This window comes from Lupinus angustifolius, chromosome LG03 (genome assembly GCF_001865875.1).
Source record: "Lupinus angustifolius cultivar Tanjil chromosome LG03, LupAngTanjil_v1.0, whole genome shotgun sequence".
NCBI lineage: Eukaryota > Viridiplantae > Streptophyta > Magnoliopsida > Fabales > Fabaceae > Lupinus > Lupinus angustifolius.
In genome coordinates, this window is record NC_032011.1 from 24,016,069 (window position 1) to 24,030,958 (window position 14,890).

At 32.0% G+C, this 14,890-nt stretch overlaps 3 protein-coding genes across 6 annotated transcripts in view; 2 read left to right on the forward strand and 1 right to left on the reverse strand.

The window, feature by feature from the left end:
- On the reverse strand, window positions 1-14,324 carry LOC109343860 (U-box domain-containing protein 4-like). 3 transcript variants are annotated; one of them, XM_019582355.1, is made up of 3 exons: window positions 13,295-14,323; window positions 12,069-12,146; window positions 1-12 (listed from the first exon to the last, which is right to left on the reverse strand). In XM_019582355.1, the coding sequence occupies exons 1-2, from the start codon at window positions 14,243-14,245 to the stop codon at window positions 12,081-12,083; spliced, it is 1,017 nt and encodes a 338-aa protein (XP_019437900.1). In that variant the 5' UTR covers window positions 14,246-14,323; the 3' UTR covers window positions 1-12; window positions 12,069-12,080. The 3 variants fall into 3 exon arrangements, with proteins under 3 accessions (XP_019437900.1, XP_019437898.1, XP_019437899.1); XM_019582353.1 differs by lacking the exons at window positions 1-12; window positions 12,069-12,146 and adding an exon at window positions 5,624-5,635 and having other exon boundaries at window positions 13,221-14,324; XM_019582354.1 differs by lacking the exon at window positions 1-12 and having other exon boundaries at window positions 11,810-12,146.
- The window catches only part of LOC109343861 (cyclin-D5-3-like), a 13,732-nt gene continuing 6,672 nt past the window's right edge, over window positions 7,831-14,890 (forward strand). Inside the window, exons 1-5 of one of the 2 annotated variants that reach the window (XR_002107268.1) lie at window positions 7,831-8,317; window positions 8,419-8,505; window positions 8,722-9,016; window positions 9,114-9,250; window positions 9,385-9,691. Coding sequence is in view for 1 of the 2 variants with exons in the window: in XM_019582356.1 (XP_019437901.1) it covers window positions 8,099-8,317; window positions 8,419-8,505; window positions 8,722-9,016; window positions 9,114-9,250; window positions 9,385-9,624 (978 nt within the window). In the remaining variant the exon portion in view is untranslated. Of the gene's footprint in view, window positions 8,318-8,418; window positions 8,506-8,721; window positions 9,017-9,113; window positions 9,251-9,384; window positions 9,910-14,890 lie in introns of those variants that run through there. The other variant, XM_019582356.1, reaches the window with a different exon arrangement.
- LOC109343863 (zinc finger protein ZAT10-like) overlaps window positions 14,363-14,890 on the forward strand; it is a 16,864-nt gene continuing 16,336 nt past the window's right edge. Inside the window, exon 1 of the mRNA XM_019582357.1 lies at window positions 14,363-14,367. The gene's annotated coding sequence lies outside the window, so the exon portion shown is untranslated. The remainder of the gene's footprint in view (window positions 14,368-14,890) is intronic.

Sequence of the window (14,890 nt, forward strand, 5' to 3'; positions counted from 1 at the left end):
AACATGGTGGTGCTTTCTTTTTCATCTCAATGGTGTTATCTTGCTTCCAATAGGTGACAATGCTGCATGTGGCAAGACTATCTTGATTTCTTTGATTGCTCTAACATTGTTCTTCAGCATCCAATGTTTCTTTTCAACATATGACCTTAAATTCTTCATTATCACCTTCTTCATCGACCTTCAAATTCAGATCAAAGGAGTTTGTTTTTGGTCAAGAATTCTTTTCAAGTATATAAGTTAGCTTCTTGATATCCTCAAGCTCTTCAAGAATGAAGTACCATGACCAATTTATCATATCCAAGATTACATCATTTTCTTATTCTTCATCATTTACCCCTCTTTCTTATTCATCATAGAAACATCTCATTAGGATCAAGATTCTGATCTGTTCTTTCTCTTTCATCATCAATGGTTGGTTTGCTTCTGTCCATGATGATTAAGCTCAGATATAACTTCTGTCATGGATGGTTAAGCATTGGATGGGTAGCTTCTAATCATAGTGGTTAAGCAAATATATAGCTTTTGCTATGGATGATTAAACATTTGATGATATAGCTTCGGCCATGGGTGGTTAAGCGTTGTTATGACTTCAAATCAATTCCAAGTTGGAGAGTGCAAATTTTCACTCACCAACTTGGGGGGGGGGGGGATATTAAAGATATATGATAGGTTATTTTGGAAGATGATAATTGGTTAGAAAGTTAGGAATTAACAAGTTAGGTTTATGTTAGTTACTTTCTTTACAAGCTTTCTTTTCTTCTTTTCTCTTGTATATATAAACCATATTGACTCACTTCTTATTCAATCAATTCAATTCATTCAATGAGAATATTATCAATCTTTGTTTTTTATTCTTCTTTCTTTAAGCTTCTTTAAGCTTTCTTTTATACACTTCTTGATTCATCAAGAAGCTTTCTTTTCATGGCTCTTACCATATTTTAACATGGTATTCTCCTCTCTTTAATTGGTGATTCATTCTTTCATTGGTGGTTCTTCCAAACTCTAGATCCGACTTTCACGTTTTCTACCTTATACTCAAGCTGAGAGTTAATGGTATTCACTCTCCAGCTTGAAGGGGGTGTTAAAGATGAAAATGACCCATTCTTAGATAGTTTTCGGTTATGGTAGTTAGAATTAGTTTTAATTTAAATTGTAGCTTGAGTTTCAAGCAACTACCAATTTTCCTTTGTATAAATTCTTTGCACTTTGCCTTTATGCATAATTCAATCCCAATAATGAAAGTTTAATATTTTATTCTCTTTTTGCTCTTTCAATTTCCTTCTTTTCTTTCTTGCATGGTTGCTAAGAAACTAACATGATATTAGAGCAAGGTAATTATGTCTTCCGCTGTTTATCCACCAACCTCTCGTCATCACTTCTTGTGCATTCTTTGCTTACATCATGACAAAAGTTCTTAGTGAAGAACATATTCTTAAGATCAAAGAAGTTTATGGCTTGTTTGATAAAGATGGATGCATTGTTGTGGAGGAATTGGCCACTATCATAAGGTCATTGGATTTGAATCCCACAGAAAAAGAGCTCTAAGATATGATAAATGAGGTAGATGCATATGGAAATTAAACCATTGAATTTGTTGAGCTCTTGAGCTTAATGGCCAAGAAAATGAAAGAAACTAAAGGTGGAGATGCTAAGTTCAAAAGGGTATACTTCTTTTTCTATTGCATTACAATATATTCTTGATTATATTAAAGAATATTGGGTGAGTTTAAGTTCTGCCACCATTGTTTCCATACAAATTTGCACAGTATACAACATTGTGTGCAATAGTAAAGATGTATTGAGCAAACATCTAGCTGGTTTAGCTTCCAAAACTGAGCTCTTTCTCGTGTTCCATTTCTTTCACTATTTTCATTCATGGGGTTGGTATTTCTTCCACTGCAGCAGAAAATAATGTAGAGATTAGTCTTCCATTATAACATTGAATGCATATGATAATGGTGAAGGTTGAATTATTGCTTTGTATTCACACCTTTGCAGAAAGGTAAATCTTGGTTTGCTTCCCAATCACCATACATCTGATAAGGAGCTTTCTACATATCACAGTCCTGGTAGCTCCAATAGAAATATATCACCTTCACATTTGAAGAGATTCATTGAGAAATATATACACTTTGGTAAAATGTACAATAAGTTCGGCAATATTATTATACACATTTTCTTTTCTCATTCCTTTATCATTTATCCCCAATTATGTTTTTTTCCTTTATACTCTAGTTTCTTTACCCATCTCTCATTAAAACACACAACATTATAGTGTGTAATTTTTTTCCTCATTGAAGCAACATATAAGGATCAAGATTAAGGTCCATATCATTTTTCTCTTTCATCCGTTATGATTGGTTTGCTTCTGTCAAAAAGATGGTTAAGCGTTGGATGAAATTGCTTCTGCCAAATGGTAGTTAAGCGTCAAAATTGCTTCACGTTCAGATTTCAAGACTGGGAGACGAAGATTAGCTCACCAGCAAGAGGAGGTTTTAGAGTATGTGTGGTGTTTATCACAATCATTTCAAGCTTGGAATGCTTGACACATTCCAGCTTGAGGGGTGTGTTAAAGTTGTTAGTCGATTTCAGTTTATTAGTTGTAATATTATTTTCGTTAATCGATTAATATTATTTTGTAGTATATAAATGGTGATTCCCTTATTCCTTGTAACTCATTTTCAATTCAACATAGAATATTTCCATTTTCTCATTCATGATTCATTTTTCTCATTCCTTCTTGTTCATCAAGCTTTCTTTCTCATGACTCTTACCAAAATTAACATGGTATCAGAGAAATGTAATTATGTATTCCGATGTTTATCCACTAACCTCTCGCTATCTCTTTTTGTGCATTCTTTGCTTAAAGGCGAAGTGCAAAGAATTTATACAAAGGAAAATTGGTAGTTGCTTGAAATTCAAGCAACCATTTAAAGTAAAAATAATTCTAACTACCATAACCGAAAACTATCTAAGAATGAGTCATTTTCATCTTTAACATCCCCCTCAAGCTGGAGAGTGAATACTTTTAACTCTCAGCTTGGGTATAAGGTAGCAAACGTGAAAAGTCGAATCTGGAGTTTGGAAGAACCACCAATGAATCACCAATTAAAGAGAGGCGAATATTAGAACTTGATCTTGGACTAAGAATATTATGTGACAATGTTGTATCTACCTTTGTCACATCCTCCGTTATGTCAAGACTGGAGAATTTTGATGAAGACTTTGAATACATGGCCTTGGAGTCATTAGATGTTTAGTGGCAATCTTGGAGATGAAAACAAGAAATATCGAGGAAGGAGATGAAGAAAAAGAAAGTAATGATCCCAAATATGTCATTAGGGTTTTAAAGAAATTTCAAGAGATATAAGAATTCTTCAAAATATAGCACATGAAACTAGGAATATTGTGCTAGTAGAATTAATGGAAGAAATATAAGAATTCTTAGAAGAGAATGAATTGAAATTGAAAGTAGTTGTTCATCAAGAACTAACATAATAAAAATAAGATCAAATGAGATTATCTCAAGAATATCATATTGGTTTCATGGCTAAAGAATAAGTGATAACTGGAATGTGATCAAATATGAACATTTTTTTTGTTCAATGAATGCTCAAGAAAACCATTTTGGTTTATTGGCAAAAGATTGAGAGAAGTATAAGCAATTTTTTTTGCTCAAGAATATGATAAAGAAAGAAATAGAAAGAAACTTGTTGAAGAATATTCCAATCCCAATGATAAAGATGGTAGGGCAAATGTGCCAATTGATGAACTCTCAAGATAGGATACAACTTGGTGAACTGTATGTGCTGAAATTCTTGGTTTTAATTCTTTTGCACTCACTCACTTTGATGGTTAATGCATGATGATATCGATGAATAAGCCAAGAGAGAATGAAAGAAAGGATCCAACAACTACCAATAGGAGTACTCTATGGGAGGTTGGCATATTTTCCGTGTTTGAAGTTGTATCCTCAAAATGCTGAGAGTCATTTGCACTACAGTGCAGATTTCCATCAACTGTTGAACAATATAATTCCTAAATGGCACGACCATCAACTCAGCAATGTAATCAAAAAACTCCAAGAAAGTGAAAGAAGAAATACAAGAAAGTTTGAGAAATATATATTTTGCTATGATACCATATTAAAATGGTAGAGTCATTAAAGAAATCTTCTTGATTAATCAAGAAGTATGAAAGAATGATGAATGAGAAAATAGAAAGCTTGAAGAAAGAAAAAGAAAGAGAAAGAATAGAAACTTTATTTCTCATTGACTGAATTAGAAAATGATACAATGATTTATATTGAAAACCTGTAAAACTAACAACCAACTATCTAACAACTAACTGCATCATCAACAATGCTTTAGCAGTCCCCCACAAGCTTGTATGTGTCATGCATTCCAAGCTTGGAAATGATTGCGTTGAACACAACGATATATTCTACTACCTCCTCTTGTTGGTGAGCGAATATTCATCTCCCAATCTTTAAATCATAATGCAAAGCAACAACAACGCTTAACCACCGTAGGCAGAAGCAACTTCATCCAAAGCTTAACCATATTTTTGACAGAAGCAAATCAATAATAACAGATGAAAGAGAGAAATGAGATGAACCTCAATCGTGATCCTTATATATTGTTTCAATGAGAAAAATATTACACACTATAATGTTGTGTGTTTAGTGAGAGAGAGGTAAATAAACTAGAGTAATAAAGAAATAAGAAATAATTGGGGATAAATGATAAAAATAAGAAAAGAAAACATGATTGGTATAGTTTATACTCATTCAATTATTCTTCCAGAGTATTTACAGCATATGTGTGTTTTTAATATTTACATCATATGATTAAGTTGGGCCTTGGTGTAATAAGTTTAATACCGTCTTTTTGTCAATGTCATTTTTAGGGCATTAGTCTTTATTTAAAGGGTTGGTGAGGACTTAAAAAGACAGGATTGTTGAGAATTTCAACTATCAGCCGCTTGATCCAAATATAGTTTAATACCAATATTGTTATTTTATTTTAGAATCAATCACTAATATATGAATAGTGAATAATGAATTAATTATATAAAAAGCTAACGAGTCATGTGCATATTATAGATTTGAGCCATACTATTGTTTAATTTGATGGCCTTATTTTTTCATACTGATGAGCTATGTGTATATTATGGATTTTATCCAAGCTAGATCTTGGACTTGAATTTTGTCAAAAATAGCTCCTATACCCTTAGTTTTTAATAATTAGTGTAATGACCCAAAATCTTGGATTATGTTTTTTTCTAAAAAGATTAACTTTTGATATTTCTCTTGTTTTGGGTTAGTACCATTTATGTTGATTTTAATGCATTTTGTTTAGAAAAAAAAATTGTATAAAAAACTTACAATATCAAATTAATCCAAATATCAAAATTTAAATGACAAATCAAACAAGAGAATTGTTACAATAACAAAAAAAGTTATGGTTGATAAGTTTGTGCCTTTGTACAAATCTTGCCATTTTTCAATGGATAGGCTCCTTTTGCACTTTGGAGTATAATATCTATAAATTTAGATAAATTTTGGATCATATTATTGGATTATAATAGTAATTATTCATCATATTCAGTAATATATTTTTAAGTAATAGAATAACTAACATTCCACTTTTAATATTTTATACTTATAAATATTTAAATGTGTAATAACTTTTTATTTGATATTAAAAATTATATTTATAGTTTTCTCAACTTAATTATTTATGATTGAATCACTAAATAAATTTAATAAAAAACTCAATTAATAATGCATGATAGAATCACATAATTATACATATAATTTCATGCTTTTATATTCATATATGATAATAATTTAAAAAGTTAATCAATCGTATACATGCAATGGCATTTTTATAGTATATATATATATATATATATATTGAATTCACGTAAACTTCCATAAAAAATTGAATGACATTGTAAAAGCATTTTACACGGATAATAAAAATTAAGTCTAACAACCTACGCTTATATCTGATTTGGTATGCATCCTCAAAATGTGTATAAGCATTTATATATCTATATATATATTTATTTATTTATTTGTGTGTGACATAGTGACTAGTGAGTTCGACCTATACGCATGAATCCCGTAGAAACATCCTACGTATTTATGAATTGAAACAACTTTTTCAGCTTTCTTTTACCATTAACTTTTTCGAATGACCAAAAGATTCCAGTTGACTAGTCAAGTAATCAGGAAAGTCTTCATTCTTCAGGCCCCTCAGCATGCCCATACACCTATTTATATATATATATATTTGTATGAGTAATATATTTATTTCCTCTACATAATAACTATATGTCTACAAATTATAGCATACATAAATTACATTATAGTAAATTAAACAATGTATGTGTCATGAGAAAAGTGGTTATCTAAATGTGGTGAAAATAGACGAATTAAGCTTAAGACTCTTCTCAACATTCACACTCACATTATGCTTAAGACTCTTAGCTTGTCTTAAGTTAAGACTCACTTTAGACTTTCATAAAATTATGATTGAGGATATTTTAATGAAGTATTTAATCAAGCTAAATTTAACACCACCCATTTTAGACATGGTCAGCCGAGGAGAAGAGCATCATATATGATGGTTAAGCGCCCAATTTTATTTTATGTTATCTTGTTTCATATCTAATTTTGTTATGCTACTATCGTTATTTTTGCATATTGAATCTGAAATCAATATACAACATTTTTATAAGATATTTTGTTAATGAACTTTCTTCTCTAAATTATGAGTCCTTTTCACTTGATCTATTGTCCAACATCTCAACTAGAGATAGCAAAACGAGTCATAATAGTTCATGCCAATGAAAATTTAAGTGGATACGAACATATCTCCATTATCTTAACAGATAAAACGACATGTCGTGCTCGTTTTAAAATAAGCTAATAAACATGAGGGCACTCTGCAGGCATTGGTGACTAATTTAAAAAAGTAAAAAAATTAAATTAAGTAGTTAAAAGAACATAAATTTTTTATTTTTTATTATATATATATGAAGTTAACCAAATAATATTACATCATAATTTTTTAAGACATTAAATCACATTACATAATAATTTATTTGAATTTTTCTTATTTTTCCTTACATTATATTTGTGGGCCGTCCGTATTGCTTGCAGGCTTGGTAGGAAAACGAAAAATTTGCATGATCTTTCGGTAAAAAATTGTGGGCACACGCATGCATTGCCCATTTTGTCATCTATTAGTAACTAGGGATAAGAGAACAAAAATCTTCTTTGATATCAAAGAGTCTAGTACTAAATATAAATGTTTATATGTGTCAAAAATATTTTCATCATTCATATTTTAATCATTTTATAAAACACTATCCAACTTTCATATTCCAGTATTGGATAATCAGTATAATTGTAACAAAAAAATCCATGTAGGTTATTCTCCACGCGCCAGAAAGCTCGCGTGTTTGAGACAATGCTACTCACTTGTTCCCCGAATGCAAAAGGCTTTTTATTTTGGTCAAACTTCAATGAAAGCCTCATCATCACCCTCACTAACTAGTAACTCCTACTACTTATCAAATCCAACAGCCAGCACACCAAAACATGAAACCACACTCAAACATAATATGCAACAATGGAGAGACAAGTATCACACAATAATAGACAAAATATAATATGTAATAACACTTTTATATTTTTATTTACTTTAAAATCACATTTTTGTTATTGAAAATGTGAGTAAAAACAACCAATTATCTCTTTATCAATGTAGAGGATCATTTTTCCTGCAACACGTAACAACTCAAATTTCAATCTTAATCCTTTTATTACACAACATCAGCACTTTTTTTCCTCTTCAAACTGTAACTGTTTTAACACCTTTAAAATTTCAGCTAAATCATAGGCTCCCTCAATACACACCCTTATCATTATCCACCTTTTTCTCTTCATTCATTCTTAGTTTTCGGTGGTCAATCATATAATAACACACTTCAAAATCTCATTTTTATCATCATTTTTCTTTAGCTTTTAAAATCTCTCTCCCAAGCAAGAATTAAAAACTTTGGCTTTTGTAGAAGAACTGAAGATATGGATGATGGTGTTTCGTCTAGTCAAATGTGTTTTGAATTAGAGTTTGGAGATGAAGAAGTTCAGTTAAGTCTAGAAGATTATGGTGTTTCAGAGGATGAACATTTGGGTATTTTGATTGAGAAAGAGATCCATCTCTGCTTCAAAAAAGATCAAGCTTTGGTTTCTGATGAATGGATGAAACGTGCACGAATTGATGCAATCATTTGGATCCTCAAAGTTAGTATAACACTATAACCAATCCCTTTTCTGATTTTGATTGAGCTTTTTTTAATTTTTCTTAATCTTGTTTAATTTTTGTAATGGTAAAATGATACTAGACAAGAGCAGCATTGGGTTTTCGCTTGCAAACAGCTTATTTATCTGTCACATACTTTGATCGATTCATTTCCACAAGATCCATTAATGTAAGCTCTCAAGTATTTGTTTATTGCCATGGTAACATTTCTCGATGAGTGTAATATTTATGCATTGTACACACTCATCACATCACCCACTATTCAGCCCGAATAGTAGATAGATGATGTAGTAACAATGTATAAAACTCATACTCTGTCAGTGCATATATCTTTTCTCGATTTACTAATCAGTTTTGGTTGAACTTTCCATTATATTATATGCAGAGTGAAAAGCATTGGGCAATTCGGTTACTTTCAGTTGCATGCATTTCTATTGCTGCTAAGATGGAAGAGTGCAATGTTCCATGTCTACCAGAGTTTCAATTGGAAGATTATTGCTTTGAGAGTAAAGTGATTCAAAGAATGGAACTTTTTGTTCTGACCACATTGGAATGGGATATGGCTATTGTCACACCCTTTGTTTTTCTTCCTTATTTCATACCAAAGCTATGCAATGAATCTCAACCAAATAATATTTTGTATAAGACTACCATGCAACTCATCTTCACCACAATGAAAGGTGAATTTATTATAAGTCCAAATCTGTGAGATTTTGTAAATGAATTCTGTTTCCACATGTGTTGATGCAAATTGAAAATGTATGTTCTCATTTGTAGAGGTCAATTTAATGGATCGCAAGCCATCTGTTATTGCAACTTCAGCTACTTTGGTTGCATTGGATCAGCAATTGACAATAGAAGATGTAGAGTTGAAGATCAATTCAATACCTCAACATAGGAGGTTTCTTGAACTTGTGAGTTATTTATTATGTATTATGTTTATTTATTCGTTAACCATCCGCGTAGCCGAAAATCGGGGCGCGACAAAGTGGATTACTAATTAATACCTGACTATGAATCAATTTTGGTCTTTTTGTTTTCTTCACAGAAAGATGTATTTGATTGTTACAATATAATTCAAAGATTATACAAGGAGAGAACTAGAAGAGACAAGCTATTACATACACCTGGTTCCTCACCAATCCTATCTAAGCCAATTGATATGACTGAAAACTCTTTAGTCAATTCTGCTACTATGTCAAAAAGAAGAAGACTCACATTTGATGATGATAAACAGGGTGGTGATGGAAATGGAAGTGACTCCACTAAAGAAAATCCAAAATTGTGAATTTTTTCCAACTTTTAATAATTTAATGTGAAGATGGTGTTGTACTTTAAGGTTACCTTTTGCTATAGTCTCATCCAGAGGGAGAAGAGAGAAAGTGACAAGAAAATGAGGGGCATAGGAGAAAGCAAGAACAAAAAATTTCCTTCTTTGGGTTACATACTCTAGTTGAAGTGGTTAAGTCATGAGGTGGTGAAACAATTAGTTAGCCATAGTTTTTCTATTTCATCCATTGTATACATGTTTTTAATTTGTTACCCATTCTTCTTATCAAACATGTTTTAGTCCTTTCAATACAAGCAATATTAATTTTAGTTCACCAACTTTTTTTCTCATTTTTTTTGTCTCTATTTTAGTGGATTATTTTGGTATTTGTCCTTAACGATAACGTATCAACATTTCAATTGGTCACATCATCAATTAGTATGACATATATTACATGTGAGCATTAGTCACATCATCACCCGAGATTAGAACAAACTTTTGGAGTATCAGGACCAAAAGCAAAAAAATAAGTTATATGAAGTAAAACCAAAATTCATTACAGTTTGGAAAACATATTTAATCCTATTACTTATGTTAATGCTTGTTACCTTCCTTAGCAGTTGATAAAGGATTTTGTCATATCAATTGCACCCCAATCTTTTTGATTGATGCTTGGAGTGCTTTGTTTAGTAATGTCTTCAAAAGGGACTAGAGAACTCTTGTTGTTGTGATGGATGCATGGTCGGTCTATGTTGCATATTGGCCATCACAAAAGTTTTGTAAAGATGAATGTGATTTGTTTTGTTTTGTTTTGTTTGAATGTTTGAGGCTTCTTTTAAAAGTGGGACCAATCACTTTGCTTGCAAAATGCAAATTCTGTAGGCTTCACTTGCTCATGGGTCATGTCATGGAAGGTATGAAGCCCAATTACCTTGTTTGTGGAATCAATTTTTTTTGGTGTATTTGATTCTTATTTGATGCTAATGACTAATGAGTATTCCAAACTATATCATACTTAAATGTTTAAGAATACTATTTTTTTGAATATATTGTGTGAAGGAGGGACCCAGCACGTTCCTAAACTAAGATACGACCAACCGCTAATCACTAACGGAATATCTGAATGTTTCAACACGTGTCAAATATGTGTGTGGTTTATGTTCTCTATTTGCAATTACAGGAAAAACGTTGCTTTCTCCTATAGTTATTTTTCCACTTGATTGTTGTCATCTTCCACGCCAACCATGTGGACTCGTTCACTTCAAAACTTCAAATTACAAACCATCATTCTTTCTACCTTCTTTTCTTTCTTACTTGCCATTCAAAGCACAAACCTCTAATTTCTAATGAGTAGCCACTTTGAAAGTGGAAACCCAATTTCCATTCATTACTTCCGCCACAAATAAGGGTGGAATACCTTCCCTTCATTTTAGATGCTAGATATAGAATTTGGTGCTCCATTTTTGTTTGTTTATCTATATTTGACTTTGTTATTATGTTCTTATCTTGTTGTACTTATATGTTATGTTTGCAAGAGAGAAAAAACTTGAGAGTTGTAAAATAGATAAGTAAACAAATGTTATTCAACAATCATATTAGATAAATGATTAAGTTTTCTAAATTTAATGATGATAGTTCAATTTGTTGTGTATAAGAAAATTGATTAATTGTAGAGATAAAATTCATTTTAACAATTAGTATAGCTCAAAAATGAATTGAAATCATATCTAATATTGGAGTATTAACCAATTCTAGTCAGATTAATTGTATGCCCATTATAATTGTTATGTTATAGTAATATGATAATCAATTTTTTGGTTGAAAGACTGGTATGATGTTTATAATTATGCAATAAATTTTTTGGTGAAAATATACAAAATTTTGGGGTGAAAATTATCTCCAATATTGGAGAGGAAAATGTATTAAATACAAAATAAAAAAACAATATAGTTGTGACATTTTTATCTTTCATATACAATATAATGACATTTTTACATTTACAAAAACATGAAAAGGAACAACTTCACTGATTCTTTCTCACCAATTTGATACACAAAATTTTAGTCATTAAGATTATTATATAATCGTGATTACTTTCAAATATAAACCAAACATGCCTTACAGAATTTTGAATCTTAAGTGTGGCCATGAGATCAATGATTGTTCTCATTAGATATATCAGTATTAACCCCAAAAAATGCAATAAGACCATAATCATTCATAAATAGGAAAATGGATGCCTTTTAAAGATCTCACTAGTCATTACAACATTAACCCAAAAAAAACTTAGTGGAGACAGCATCCTGCTGTGCATATTTATCTTTAACAAAAAAAAGCAAACCAACTAACCAAAAACTACCAAGGTGGCATCATCTACATCACAAGCTTCTCCATTGCAAAGGTATTTACAAGTTGTACCCTGTTTGTCTCTTTAGGAATGTATATTGCTTTCACTATTCCACTGTAGGATTTTATTATGAGGTACAGGTAGAGACATTGTTGGATCTTGGTTGCCGTAGAAGCTCTATTAGTGTCTCAGCCTGTCCACATTTTGAGCAACAATAAACAACCAATAATTGTTTCACCATCAGACATGCAATCAAAGTATTTTATTTAAATAAAGAACATTATTCTAAGACCATGTGGTATCTCATCTATAACTTGATGAATTATGACATCACTCATTGATTTGGTGTTATGTTATTACCAAAAATCAACATTTTCCTAATATAAAAAGTTAACAGCAGGGTCCAAAAAGAGAGTATGTAAACTTCAATTATTCAGAGGCCATGTAGTGTCTTATCAATATAACTTGGTGGATTATGACATCACTAATTGAGTTGGTGTTATGTTATTACTAAACATAAACAATTTCCTAAAATAAAACTAGCAGCAGAGTCCAAAAAAGAGAAACTTTGTAGACATTTCAATCATTGTTTAGACATGGGGGCACGAAGGAAAAATAATAGAGGACCACGCTACTATACTAGCTCAGATGCAGATATCCATATCATTCCAAAAAACTGAAATTGCAAATCCATCAATATCAGGGGCTAATTTTTTGTGTTGCAGTTTTACTTAAAACAATTTTCTCTTTTATTCAGATGTGGTAAAAAAAAGGTTCAGCTAAAAGGTTAATTCCTAAGGGATATACTAAAAATGAGAATGCTCATTGTTGTTTTCGTTAGTGAATAAATAGAAGACAAGTTTGAATTAAAAGTCAGGACAAAAATCTTATATTCACATTTCATCAAAATAATCACCTTATTAAAATATAATTAAATTTTATTAAAAAACTGAAAAGGGTGTGATTTCTTGGAGAGGATCCTCTCTCACAAGAAAATTATGTCTCTATGTATATAGCCAATCAAATTTTATATAAAATAACATAAAAATATTAATTTATGTTATTATAATTTTTTTTAATTAAATATAATTTTTTAATTGAATGATACATATCCCCTGTTTCTGTTCTAAAGGTTAAACTGTTTAACCTTGAAAAATAATGAATTTTTCTTTTCTAACCATTTCTAAGAAGGAGAGTGAGAAGACCCTAACAAATTTTTAATAGATTTTTATAGAAAAAATCATTTATAAGCTATCCTCCTTTTAACCTTTAATGAACTGAAAAGTCAAAAGCACACTGCCACGTCAGCAAGAAGTGTGGTGGAGGAGGAGCAACACTGACCTTTTGCTTGGCGCGGTTGGTACCGGACTGTGACAAAGCAACCAAAGGAGGAATCGCTCCTTCGCGACCCACCATCTTACGGTACACCACACTCTCTTCACATATTTGAACCAATATAACCACCGCTATTTCCTTCTGTCTCTGTGTTCCCACCTCCACTATCTCCACCACCACCGGAATCCCTCCTTCCTCCACAAACGCCGCCCTTCCCTCCGCCACCGTCACTAACACGCTCACCACGTACGCCGATTTATCCACCATGTTCGATCCGAAATCCGCCATCAGTTCCACCAGAACCTTCATAATCCCCGCTTTCACTGCCCTCACCTTATTCTCTTTCGCCGAACACAATGAGTAAATCGCCGTCGACGCGTCCTTCTTCCCGCGCAAACTTCCGTTTTCTAAAAGTTTCACCAGTAACGGAATCGCTCCCGCTTTTCCAATCGCAAGTTTATTCTCTTCAACCTGCGATAACCGAAGCAAAGCACACGCGGAGTTTTCTTTAGCGGTTGAAGTTCCCGATTTCAGAGCTCGAACAAGAGGCTTAATCGCTCCCGATAAAGCAATAATCTCTTTGTTCTCATCACATAGAGAAAGATTAAGAACCGCAGTAACTCCATATTCTTGAAGCTGAAGATCAGGTGAAGATATGAGCGAGATTAGTGGATTAATTGCGCCAGCTTTAGCGATTTTGAGGCGATTTTCTGGTTTGTTCTTGGCGAGTAATCTGATTTCCAAAGCTGCTTGTTTTTGGTGATGGATGGAAGATGAATTGAGATCGGAGATGAGTTGAGGAATGAAATGGTCGGAATTATCGGCGGCGCAAGCGATGAAGAGGCGTCGGGATTGAGAAGAAGGTGTGGGGAATTCGCCAGATCTGTCGCTATTGCAATCGCTGAAAGCGGAAGAGGAATTGTCGTTGATGGTTAAATCGCTTAAGCTTCGTGCCATGTGGTGGGAACTGTAATAATGTCAGTGTCAGATTGTGAATTTAAGAGAGAATGCCAAGAGCTGACAGTACTCAGAAAATTTGGATTGAGATCACTTATCTGGAACATCTCGAACAATACCTCGTCTCATATCCTAATCCAATTAAAATGTGATTTTTAAAAAAAAATTGTTTTAAATTTTTTATTTTTATTCATGTGATAAAATTAGGATAGGGAATAAGACGAGGGCAAGGACATGTGATCCTTTTGTCACCAAAATATCACATAAGCACGTGTGTGTGACCAGACTTTTTAAACGCGTGCGTATAAGCTATGTACTGTTACCGTATACATTTGTGTATTTGTAACTCAAGTATAACTACAAGTTATTCTGTGTCCCATTTTAAAGGGGTTGTGCAAATCCTCCTAAACAAAATTCAGTTCCTGCATAATGTAGCCTTAACATACGGAATATATGTCTATTGTTTGGGTCAATAATAATAAAATAATAACATCAATAATAAAATAAATGAAAATCTAAGTATATTTTTAATTAATATAATAAGTTTTCGTTGGGTGAATCTCTGTTCTCATAGATATTAAGCTATTTCTAACTAACAAGCAACAAGGCATGGAGTAGTTTTGATTGGTCTGATATATGCAGCAG